The sequence below is a fragment of the Colletes latitarsis genome, chromosome 1, assembly GCF_051014445.1.
Source record: "Colletes latitarsis isolate SP2378_abdomen chromosome 1, iyColLati1, whole genome shotgun sequence".
NCBI classification, from domain to species: domain Eukaryota; kingdom Metazoa; phylum Arthropoda; class Insecta; order Hymenoptera; family Colletidae; genus Colletes; species Colletes latitarsis.
In genome coordinates, this window is record NC_135134.1 from 54,603,542 (window position 1) to 54,616,705 (window position 13,164).

At 42.9% G+C, this 13,164-nt stretch overlaps 1 protein-coding gene across 1 annotated transcript in view; it reads left to right on the forward strand.

Annotated features, from left to right (window-relative positions):
* The first annotated feature begins 10,086 nt into the window (after nt 1-10,086).
* The window catches only part of LOC143345552 (synaptotagmin-10), a 48,048-nt gene continuing 44,970 nt past the window's right edge, over nt 10,087-13,164 (forward strand). The window contains exon 1 of the mRNA XM_076772811.1: nt 10,087-10,328. Within this exon, the coding sequence (XP_076628926.1) occupies nt 10,238-10,328 (91 nt within the window). The 5' untranslated portion in view covers nt 10,087-10,237. The remainder of the gene's footprint in view (nt 10,329-13,164) is intronic.

A 13,164-nucleotide genomic window follows, 5' to 3' on the forward strand; every position in this document is an offset into this window, starting at 1 on the left:
CGGTCCGACGCGACCACGTTAATAATTGCGATCTTGAAAAGTAGCTTGTCTCCAATATCGTTAGAACGAATTTATTTCCACGCGAGCGAAAGTCCGATAAGAGGAGTGGTTGGTTCCATAAAAGAAGAAAAACAGAGGCGAGCTCCAAATCTTGGAAGTAACTTACTCAAATCAGAATTATGCTGACATCCCCCTCGAAACGGAGTAAATCATAGTCGACCCTCCATAAATGGCTCTTCCAACCTTGGGTAGCTTCGTAGATAATCGTGTGGAAAAAATAAATCGAGATGCCCTGGGTAAATTTGTCGAAAATCAAAGCGACGAATCGAACGGGAAACAAAATTTTGTCCACCGTGTTTTCGGACAAATCTGTTAAACGATTGTGATAATCGGAGCACAGACAGTTACGCTGCATAATTAACGCACTTTCGTTTCGTACATGATCTGATTACGACGTAAATAAGTTTTACAATTAACGCGGTGCGTTTAATTCGTTACAGTCTGATAACGATGGGACCGAGACTGAGACATGTTTTGATACTCTTAATATCGTAATGCATTTTATGTCCATGGATCGAGGTTCTTTCCTAGAACGTTCGTTGGAACTAAGAATTAGAAAGTATTCACGTATAATTAAATACAATGTATAGTAAATAATTTCGTTGGAGATACTTTAATTTCAGAAAATGTGGAAAGTAGTCCAATTTAGACAGCTTAACTCAATTCCCGCGACTCGACACACTAAATTCGTTCCAATTAAAGCCGAGCGTTCGATTAACATAATCGTGAACGAAACGGTATCCGATTCTTGATCACACCACGACGTTTTCGCGTCAGGATCTTAGCTCAAGGTTGCCTTAAACCCAACATCATAAGTTCTCACGGATTACAAACTCGCTTAATCCGCGGTCTCGAGCAAACTTTGCCATTCCCGTCGTCTGCTACTTGGTATCACAGTTATTTAATCAATATAGTTACAATTGCGTTTGCTACGACGATTCTAAAACCGTTTGAGTACAAGATACGATTTCACATTAAATATTTTCTTGCGAGTATTCCCAAAGTGTAAGATCTCGAGAACATACGTTCTAAATATCAAAATTCAAGAAATTACAAAAGTTACACTACCTTGGAGGATGCGGTGCGAGAAGTTGATATCTTTGGATCGTGATTGGTATGGAGCAGAGGATGAAGGAAAACTTGAAAATTTTTAACACGGTAAACCTCCACTTCTGGAAAAAGTTTCGCGGATGGTAAAGTCGATTTACGAAGATATATCGATGGACGATTTATTAAAAAGGCTATGTATTTTTATAGAGAACGTAGAAAGAATCGATTCCTTTTTCTAGGAAGCCAACGGTAGATCGAACGCGAATGTCCATTTCTGCTCGAATATTTTACACTCCAGATACTCCGATGGCTAACTTCATCCCGAGCGGGCATTTTCGTAACAAGCCGCGTCACGCGAAATGGTCCGCGAGATCTGGTTCGTGATTGCACACCTCATTCCGCGAGGGAAAAAGGTCGGTTTCGAAGGTTACTTCGGTAGAAAAAAAAGACGATACAATGGCTTCGTACTCGGCCGCATTTAATTGCGGAGCCTGAATCGCGACGTAAAGTAGGTTTCGTTCTAAAAAAAAAAAAAAAGAAAAAAATATAGGACGGAACATTCTATGGAGAACTGTCGCAGCGAACTGTCCAGGAAAGACGTACTTCCTGCTCGCTCGTACCTTTAATTGCGGAACTTGAAATGGAATAGCGTGTTAGTTATTCGAAACTTTCTCACGCATGTGAATCTGTCCGTGGAAGAACAGACGGGGTTAGACGATGCGTGATATATACAGGATGAATCTTCTAACTTTACCTTAAGTTATCACGATTCCCGTAGATCGGGCATACCAAAATACACGCCACCTTAGATTAGAATATTTATTTATTACTGAAAACGTGAAAAACCCATTAGTGCACAGGGTATCGGACTCTAATCTATGAATGCAAATTACTCGTGGACTAGCAACGGCATGAAAAATGATTCAGACAGAAATTTAATGGTATCGAGGTGGAAATAATCTGGTGTAATTAGCTTTTCTGCAGAGGTCGTACGAAGGTGACGTACGTGTTCTCAAATGGACTTGTAAAACTTTGAATATAGTAAACAGTTGTAGAATGGACATAATATCGACTTTGACTAGTGACCAACACGAATATAACGAAAACAAATCAAAGGCAGAATGTTACAGTAATTTAGCTATTGCTGTGAATTAAATTAAACTCTGTAATTACTGTCGGAGATTCGATTTCATTTCGGTTACTATTAATTTGATACGCGGGTTTCGAAATTTCAGGTAATGTAAATCGAAACTAATATGCTCGTACGCATGTTGTATATTTTTAATTACAAGCCACGAAACGTGTAACGGAAGGAATATTTCGCTGCGTGTGTTTCTATTCCGTTAATGTACATTATACGAAGCTTTAATCGAACCGATACAAAGCGGTAATGATTTTAATGTTTGCTCCCCCACTGGGAGCAATTAGCCACCATTTCCGTTGCGACTCGCCTGGTTTATGACAGATTACCGACATTCGAATTGCAAAACGCGACGTCGTCCGTCGAACGCGCGTTTCTGTCGCAACGAAATCTCATTTGCTCGGTTCAACGATCGGAGAACTTCGCGGCGTATCTTTAACTTCGAATCGTGCTTCGATCGAGAGCAACCCACAAACTAATAATACGATCAGATGATTTTCAACCTCGAATGACCTTCGAACTCGTAATCTTAAGTGTTCGATCGCTCCGTTTGAAAACGCGCGGCCTACATACCTTTCCTACTTTCCTACCTACGAAAAAAAAAACGACCGATCGTCTATGTCAGCCTTGAAACCAAGTAAGGTTGGTCTCGCGGATTTTTTTCCATCGCCAAAAATAGGCAAGCTATTCAGGCGGCCTGTTCGAAACGCCTTACCCGGTATATCTCATTAACCAACGTTACACAATGGGTTCAATTATCTTCATTCTGGTCCAATTATTCTTCGCTTCGCGGAGAAAATTAATTATAAGGAACTCTTAATTTCCAGCCCGAAATTCCTGAGTGTCCCGTTAAGTCGCTTCGCAAATAAGGTACGGTTTAAAACGTCACCGACGCGCTTACGTAACCTGCGAATTGAAAAGAAAGAACCGAACGAACAGGACCCATTGGAGCCCGTTGTCAGTTATGCAAGTTCGTTAGTGACGGATCAACAGTTCTATTAAAATTCCGTTTATTAACAGTGGCGGATCGAGCGGTTCGTTATATTGGCACGCCTTCGCGTTGTCGATAGAACGTCGCGTGCAGCGTCGTGTGCACGGAGCGAACGACACCTTCCGAGCGGACATTTAATCCGTCCAGTCGATACACACGTGTCGGAAACTTAAAAATAAATGTCAATCGTATAATAATAATGATCACGAAAATAATACGTTTTTATAATACCGTGCTCGTATGGCAGGTCTGATCAAAAAGGGACTGGAGGACTCTATCCTCGAGGCTTAAGCTGTCGAACGAGATACGACACAAACCCCTAGTCGTTGTTCCATCAAACTCGTGCTCCGAATTTTAAACAGTTACTACCCCAAGTAGAAGTTCACGCAACTCCTTCCACCGACAGAATTTTTACACTGCCTTTTGTAAAATATATAATGATGATATTTAATGCTACTGTGGACTGTCACTCGGTAATTTTTAAGAGAAATCTTGGTAGCCTCGGTAAGTAGCCGCGATCGTCGACGAAGTTCGAGTGATTCGTCGCTAAAGTGCAACTACGTTGATTAGACCTCGAGTTACAAAATTACTCGAGCGAATCGATACACCCAGGGATGGCTCTAAAGTTCCATCCGGCTCTGTAACGCGCGGTTAATGTGCACAGTGCTCGTATGACAAGTATCGATTGGTACTCCTGGCCATTAAACAATTTTCGTTCGTTCGTAGGGCAGACTGCATCGCTAATAACTATTAGTTTGCACGGTGTCCTTTTCGTGATCCTATTAAAAACTTACGTCTATTTCCGCGACACGCGGTAGAGCGAGTCTCTTGATAGCCCTCGTTATTAAACGCGTCTCGTTACGACAGTTCACGGTGACATTTAAAGGTATTTCACCGTGATTCTCCGCAACCGCTGGCAACAGTTTTCGATCAAACGAGTTAACATGGCCGCGGAAAAGGTTATTTACAAATTAAAGACAGAGAACAGTTTCAAAAGAATCCGCTTTCACCGCTTGGCAAAAACCGGAATGCACCGTCGAGCATATTTTTATTTCTATAAACTTTTATTCCTGTCTCGTGGATAAAGTTTTACGCGGATACGACATTCATCCAGACGAAGGTATATTTGAATAATATTTTTTAGATTACAAGATAAAATAAAAACTTATTTAAGTTTAAGTATTATATTTACAACGATTCCAATAGCGATAGAATATTTTATAGTAAAATTGTGAGTCAAAATAAATATTGGTATCGTCAGACGACGAAGGTTCAAGTAGTACGAATTTAAATTTGGTCCAACAAGTGGAGGAAACGAGTGCGCGCGGGATTCGCGGCGAACAATCTTGAAAACGAACTTCATTCATTACCAGGGCTAATAATATCGTTAAAAAATAATGTCAATAAGTACTTTGTCAATTTTTAGCCCCTTTGAAACTTGTAACTAGTTGCTATTCGTCTGTCTCGCGAGACACGCTCTGCAAGCAGGTGTGACTTGTTTACTGGTACTTATCTTACTTAGAGCTAATTCCCTTAATTGGAGAGCACGTGTCTTTCCCGACAAGTAATTACGAATCGAGCACTATATATCTCCGTTGGATTAGTACTTCGTCGAAACGAATCGTCGATAATTTTATTTGGAATTTCCAATTCTTTGAGGCCTACAGTGAGAATGATTTAGTCCACCGTTGGTCAGGTGCGATTTAATTCAGAGCTAATCTCATTAAGCCTCGAACGCATGCCTTTCAAGACAAATAATTGCAAAACGAGTTCCATGCGTCGATGGAAGTAAAATTTCATTAAATGGAAATCGCCTTGCCTCAGGTTTTTCTTTACGTGGCTATTTATTTCGTATTTCTGAAAAATTAATTCTCTAAAATCGTCGAGTATGCGTATCACGGACTGGAGTATCAACTAATCGGATCTAAATATGGACGACTGCTTTTGTTCGTTCTATATTCATGAATGCAAGTGAGCTCGTAAAATGCATGCCCTTGTAATACATAACGCGCAGAGCTTTTAAAGTATTGAGTCGAGCGATAAAGATATTTAAGTAGGTTATCCTCCAATTACATTAAACATGATCGAGAATATATTCGAGAACGCAGTCTTACAAGCGTTACGAAGTGTCTCAGTTGCGGGAGATAACGAAACCCATAAACAATATTAGACTGCATATCGGAGTGCCTCAAGGCTGCAATAGGACCAAAGCGCCGACCATTGTTCATGTCTCGGAGGCACAATTAGTCTGAAAGTTGTTTATTTACTTAATTAAAAGTATTATGACTGTATAATAAAATATTATAATTATCGTAAAAGTATTACCCCTTTAATTAAATCATGTAAGAAAAAACAAAAATGATCTTTTATATATTATAGCTAAAGGTACCAATGTACCTTTAGAAAAATTGCAAAAAACGACGATGGGCTGTGTTGAACGATGGAAAATTTCCCTGTACGATATTTTTCCACCCCCGATAGAAATAGTGGCGAGACTTCGGTCTGTATTCGATACGTGGTGGGTGGTTCGAAACGGTATTTTGAAGTGGAATAATTTGAGAATCACTGGTCCAGGACACGTGGTCGTGGTTCCAGGTGTGCAGGTACACGTATTCGCGGCGTTGTCCCAGGCAACCCAGGGAAAAAGTCGCGGATGGTACGCCGGCATACAATGAACTCAAATCGATCGTAGCTACACTAGTTGCGCCGTTGCACGCGTGTACCCTCTGTACGCATGCACAAATCCAGGGAGGCGGCGAGATCATTCGATCGATGTTAAATGCAGCCGCAAGAGGCAGGGTGGAAGGCGTAACGGGAAGGCCGTTGGAACAGGGAAAGTGGAGCAGGAAGGCGTAGGGGCGGGTGGGTGGCGGTGTCGAAAATCAGAGGGGAAAGCCAGCGCAACCCCCATCCTCGAGCAGAAGCGAACGCAGGCCCAGGGAGAAACCGTCGACCTTGGGTGAACCCCGATCGAAGCGGTCCTTGAAATCCTTGCATCCTTAGCGGCCGACCCACGTGTCCGACGATGCTCGAGGAGCCAGAATCATGAGATCAAGGCGTCGAACAGGCTGCTCTGCTTCTCCGTTGACTGCTCTGTTGCGTGCAACAAGTCTCGCTCCTGACGAACCACGACCTCGCGCCACGTGACTCGCGGGGGTGGAGAAAAGAAATTGAAAGTGGATCAAGTTACAATTAAGTATCCTAGCTCTCCTCCGGCGCGATCGATTATTGATCGGCGACTCTTTCTTTCGGAGAACATCTTCCATACGTTTGTTTGCACGGGGGAGGCTGCAAGCCTCCAACCCTCGAGTGGTATCGTATTTTAGAAATGATGAAAGGCACTCTCTCGAGTCTTAGATTGCTTTTATTGGTCAACGTAATCTCGTAGAGAATCGTCGATCGTCAAGAAATTTTTTTTAAGTTCGCGTATCACTTTGCTGGATTAGTTATTAACTAGGATCCAACGCGAGGTTATGACATATTGTTTCGTGTTTGACCAGACGAAGACAACCGTATTCTGTAAAATAACGTACGTTCGTATTCGTACCGGAGCATGCGGTTCATCGAAATGGAAACTGAAAAAAAAAACCGTATTTTTCCTTCTTGCAAACATTGCACCCCTGAATAAATTGGGTATCGTTACACACGTTAAAACGTATTTGGATCGTTACGGGACGACAAAATATTTTCGACGCGGACCAAACCGGATTTCAGCTGGAAATATAGCTCCGGGAAAAGTTTGCCGTAAAAAAAACGAAAAAGAGACACCATGTGGTTCGGTTAACATCGATAATTACGCAGTTATCTCATTCGACCAACGGTATCCACGGACGGCAGATTGCTTTTCCCTTTGTTTACTGCGTCGAAAGAATCAAACGTGACGTCGAATCATAGGAGTTTTTCTTCGCTTTCCTAATAAATACATAAATAAATAATCGAGGAATCCTATATCTCCTTTCCCCTTTTTCAGTGTAATAAATCCATCTCTCCATCCTTGAAGAGCTATTTTTGCGCTTCCGAGAACAAAGTTGCTCGACAGATTCCATTCGATGGCCAGCCTTGGGTCCCATTAGCTTCTTCCCAGACATCTTTAAAACATGTTACACACCGTGGTGTGTTTTCTGGTTCAATGGTTGACTTCAAGCGAAGTTCCATCGTACCTAGTGTCTTTTGAACTTAGGGTCACATTCTTCGCAGTAAACGCCATGATAAGAGAACGTTACAAATTGTCTTAGAATTTAATTTTTGAGGAAAATAGCTTGCAGCACTTTATTTGGACCAATTCAAATCGCGATTAGCAGTCAAATATTATTATAATTACACGAGTATTTGTTGGACCATACAGAGCAGCTTATTAAGCTTATTAAACTATTCCGTATGGTCCAATAAATACTTTTCATATAACAAGTTATCAATGATGAACAAAGGAGTCATGCATTAATTGAATTTATGTTTTAGAAACTATTACGATTCAACGAATAAAAAAGACAGCAAATTAATATTTACAGTCTTCCCCCATAGCTGTCCGACCATTCGTGTTTAATTCCCATAATCCACATTCGCGCGTGCTAATCCTTTTTTGGTTGTCAGTTTCAGTCGTTTCGGGGTTTCCAGGGTTAACATACGGGGCTGAAAAATACGCTCCAAGGGCGGAAACTAGATAGCTGAAAAAGGGTGAACGCGTATCGGGGAACACGACAATTCGGGCGTAGTTCAAACACCCGAGTTTACTCGATACCATGAAGTTTCAAGGACGTACACGTGCCAGAGTTGCGTTGCGTTCGCGTTCTTGGAACTCTGCTGGACGTGAAAACACGGCTGTTTGCAAACACTTATCAGAAATAACGTTCTTCAGCGACAAGAGAAACTATTACTCCATCGAAAATTACGGAGAGATAGAAATCGAGACGGGACGTTGGAAAACCACGCTGCCTACAAAGGTAAAAACATTGTTAATAGTTCTATACGAACGTAAAAAAGAATTTTAACGATGGCTAGAATATTGGAAAAACCCGATACTGGTTAGCCAAACGCCGATCGACGTTTATAGAAATTTTCTTTTCGATTTTAAGAAAGTATAATAGATAAGCCACAAAAATATAACGGTTGACCTGCCGTTTTGACGTACGAAAAATAAGCGGGAAAAATTTACTACTGCATTCTATCCTCCGAATCGTCGATAAATATCGACGACAAGATTTCAGCGTCAAAACCATAATACATTTATATTCACGTGTTATTGATTGGAAAACGAGTGCACACGCGTCCGATTAAAATAGAAAATGCATGGATACAAAAATAGATAAACGCATTAACGCGATGTGGATGTCGTTTGAACGGTCGATGCTTCGATGCTCTTCAAAATATTTCCGCTCAAATTGATCTGCGCTCGCGAAGACACACTTCCGAATTGAATTCGAAACCATTTAGCTGCTATAACGAGTTAGCTTGAGCTGGTCCCTTTTTTTACTTCTACGTACATTAAACTTTATGAACATGAAATGCTGTTGTATCGCGATGGAAACGAACAGAAATACTTGGTTGATCGGTCAAAATTATCCCTTCCCGATGCGCAGAAAATTAAACGATGCACCCTGTCCACAACGGGTGTGGCCTAATATATAGGTTAATACGAATCTTGCGTGGCGCGAAGGGAAAGCGTCCATTAGAAAAATACGTGTAGTTCCCAGGTAGGTTTCATCACGGTAAAATGGTTTTCCCCGCCATAAACTGACCCGTGTCTACCGCGTACGCGTACGCCTTCGCCAGAGGGTTAAGATCATTAATGGATAGATCAGACGTTCACCCTTATTAAGATTTATCGACTCTCACAAATCACCCAGACATTTTACGAAAATTACGATTTTTCAGTGTCGCTCGCAGAAGCATTGGCTCCGCGATCCAATTAATCGTATCGTTTTCTCTGCCCACGGTCCAGTGATTAATTCGAAGCTTTCTGTTGAATTCAATTTTTCGAGAGCATCGTATAGTACGCTACAGTATTATCGAAATAAATAAATTAATATGCTTTCTACTATTGCAATCGCTCGACGTTCTACAATAGACGTTGATAGCTGTGGTCCTGGGGGATGCATCGTTTCAAACGACCATTAGCAAATTGTGATGCTCTTTGAACGGTTCTTGCAGCGGTGCGACACTTCGGGACGGTTTAAAAATTCTTTTGAAAACGCTCCAATTATGCACGGGACAATTTTTCACAGTTGAAACGAAACACGGTCGAGCGATGGGAGAAAAAGTACCAAGACTGTCAAAGACGAAGCCTCTACGAGCCAACGTAAAGGGTTGGAAAATTATTTTCTCATCACTGTACAGCACACGTATCGTTTCAAATGCATAACAAAAAAAAGGGTACCAAATTGGCGAAGAATCGATCGTCGACCGTGGTTCGTTTTCGTAACGTCGAAAGGGAAAAACGCGAGGCAAAAAGGTTGCATTATCGGGCACGGGTAGCCAGCCGAGACCTTCACCGAGACCCAGTTGGTCGACATTGCCCCTGCCTGTGTCGGTTCTGTCCTCACCCCTCTGTGCAGCTTGGCCGCTACAGAGCACCACCGACGAACGCGTGAGTAGCGACAGAAGCAACCCCCTACCGTGCCCGATCGTACACGCCGGGCTGATCCTAGCCAACGTTCACCCTGGCCTAGGGATTGCCTTGCATCCCCGTTGCCGTGACGCGTTGCCGCGGCAAGGAACACGGAGGCAACGGGGTAGGAAGTCCAGGGGGGTAGGATATACGCGAGGGTCAAGGAGGGAAGAGCAGGATAGAGGGCTCAAGGGTGACGCGAGGGACGCAGGCGCGAAACGCAGACGCGATAAGTCGGCGAAACGGCGCCGAGCATTCCGACGACGGCAGACTACGCGGCACGATCGAGCCGCCTAGGTAATCCCTCGTGCACCGATCCCATTGCGTCGCATACTCTTTCAGCGCGTAGTACTCTTTCCATCCGCGACCCATCTCGATCCCTGGACCAGTCATGGGGGTGATGAAGACCGCGTCGGAGAGCATCCTCGAGGAGACCGTGGTCCCCAGCGAGGAGGCCAATTACTCCGTGGTCGGTCACGCTGGTAAGTATTCGTTGGTTTTTTTTTTCTTTTTTTGAGTGCACAAACAAATCGACCGCGTCGGGGGTCGTGGGCAGGATCCACGTTCCGATCGAAGAACGGTGTCTGTTCGGGTTTAATCGCGGCGAGAATTTAAAGGCGAGCCGCCCACACGAGCCACTGCTAACAGGTGTTCGAAGATACAGATATACCGGCGGCTGCGCTTCCGTCTGTGTGCCGTTGCGCTCGCGGCGTACCAAGCGGTTCCCGACTTTGCCCCCGGAATTATTCAGGATTTCCGGCGCCTCGATCCTTCGCGGTGATTGTTCCTAACTCCGCGACACGGCAGATTAACGCTTTCGATCAACAGTTCCGGCGAGCTTGCGGTTCGGATGGCTTTGAGAGTCTTGGGGTCTCGTTGTGGGACTCCTCCATGGGAGGACGTTCATCTTAGGACGAAGGAAAGGGGCGGGAGGGTGTCTGGGTGGGCGGTTTTTATTTTTAACGGCGGTCGGCAATCGATGCCCTTGATTGGAAATTAATCGAGCGAGAGGGAAAGGGCGAGTAAATGTTTACTTTCCGTGGACAAGGTACGGGGAACTTAAAGTTGCTGATACGAACGCGCACACCGGGCTCCCGGGTTTGTTCACGGGTATTCGGAGTAGTAACTAATTACAGTGGAACGTTAATTGTCCGAAGTAACGACGCGATATATTCTCTCCGATAATACATCATTCGGATAATCGATCCGGAGGGGAACTAAAGTCGAAGTTTAATTGATCGTCTCGCCTTTGTAATTTCTTCTTTTGATTTTTCGATGCTTACAAGCTTGGTAAATGTTTGCACGAAGCACACGGTAAACACAACATAAAATGTAAATTAATAATTATCTGTTGTAACTAAGACTTCCATTTCGTTTAAGATTATATTTAGACTTTATTTTGTGGTTTTGCTAATTGTGCACTCTACCTTCCAATAGTGTTTCATTTTTTATTTGCATTATTAATGTGTTTAGATATAATATTTGCCCTACGGTAAACTAGAATGTTTGTAGGTATAGTATATCCCAGAGGTTAGTGAAATTGCTTGCCTATGGTTTCACCGTGTAAACAGTGTAGGATTTGTAATAGTATAGACATGTGTCCCATTTTGTGCTGCGATAATCTGTCGTTAATCGATATTTGGATTATCGGCGTTTCGATAATCGACCCTCTATACTAAAATCATTGAGCTTTCTTGATTTCTTTTATTATTTCCAATGTCTTCATTGTCGATACGCAAGTGTGGACGAATTACGAAGTATCACGCGATTTATTTACGCAGGTCAGTGCCATATTACGCGTGACGCACTATTCAAATTACTCGGCTGACCTATTTAATACATTTTGTTTGTACCTAGATATCAGCGTGCGTTGCATCGAATAAAATTAATAAAACCTGACATGCTCTGTGACTGACAGTTTTTCAGACGCGATAGCGAACGTGTTAGTATAAAGAATTTGTTGTTTATATAAAATTTAAGTTTGTCAGATGGCTTCTCGAGACTTCTGTTGGTCGATAGACGTTTCAATGCATCAACGTCGCCCCGTCTTCGCTCAGATCCAATTTTACGGATGTTCCTCAAAAGTGCTTCTTCGTGTCCCACGGGAAAATAATACGACTCTAGTTTTTCGCGTTGTCTTAGAATTTCATGTTTCGAGCGAGACAAAGTTCGCCAGCCGAGCCATGAAAGGCTTACGAGTCTGGTCGAAATTAAAGTCCTCGACACGATTTATCACGGTGCGTTTCGAAGCAATGTATCGAAAGCAAAATCGTGTGGGCGGTGCGTTTATTCCGAAAGCGGCACGCATCGACTCTATTTATATTTACGAAGAATCGATACACGGCCGATGCAAACTTTTTAAAGGAGCAATCGTTCTTACACCGCGGCGAAAGCAACAAAAAGAAAAGCTGCGTGCTTCGCGTTACAAGTGAACAAAACGTGATCTGTGTTCCACCGCGGTGCGCTTCTCTCTTCACAGACTTTCAAAGATGGTATTTTCATACCGTTAATCCCTCCTTATCGAACGTTTATTTAAAACGTTTCCAAGAATATTTATCCTCTATAATAATAAAACTCCATCGGAAGATACGATGGGTAATTCGTTCCTAGGATTCGTCGCGGCGAGAATGCTTTTTCTTCCGTGCTTTTCCGATGTAACGTAATTTCCCGTCTGTTTTCAAGGGTATCATGAAAAAGGTAAACCAGGATGCGAGTGCTCCCGGCGAGAGAAGCAAACCGACGTCATATTAAAGACGCGGAACAATGTGGTACAATCGTCCTTGGCCTCGTAAAAGCGCCTATGGCTCGATAGGAAGCTCATAGTCTTCTGGAAATAGCGAATTTTAAGCTCATGCTACCATACGGAAATATTAACGAGAAACGGGACTGATAATCAACTCGAGATACTATGAGCCTTTGATCCGTTTAAATTTCGAAACCACTCCGGATAATTCAGCGACTTAACGTTTTCCTTGTTCCCCTTTTCCATTTTTCCCTTTCGTTTTCATACCGCAGTTGCGGTCCTGGAAATTGCGTTCTACAGTTTTTGTCAATTTCTGCGGTGCACGGTAGTATCCGATCCATCCGCTTTAGTATTTTCCCCTCGCTCGTTTGTGTCATTTTTATTCCATCAACCTTCTTCGTTGTTCCAATTTTAAATAAGAAATCAAATTTACCCGCGTTCTTCGACCGAGAAATTGCAGCGTCGCCCGCGGCTGGAGGGTTAAATTATGGCTCGCGACCACTTTAGGATCACGGAGAGCCTGGAAAACCGTGAAATATGCTATTTATATTATAATATATTACTTTTGTTGAGAA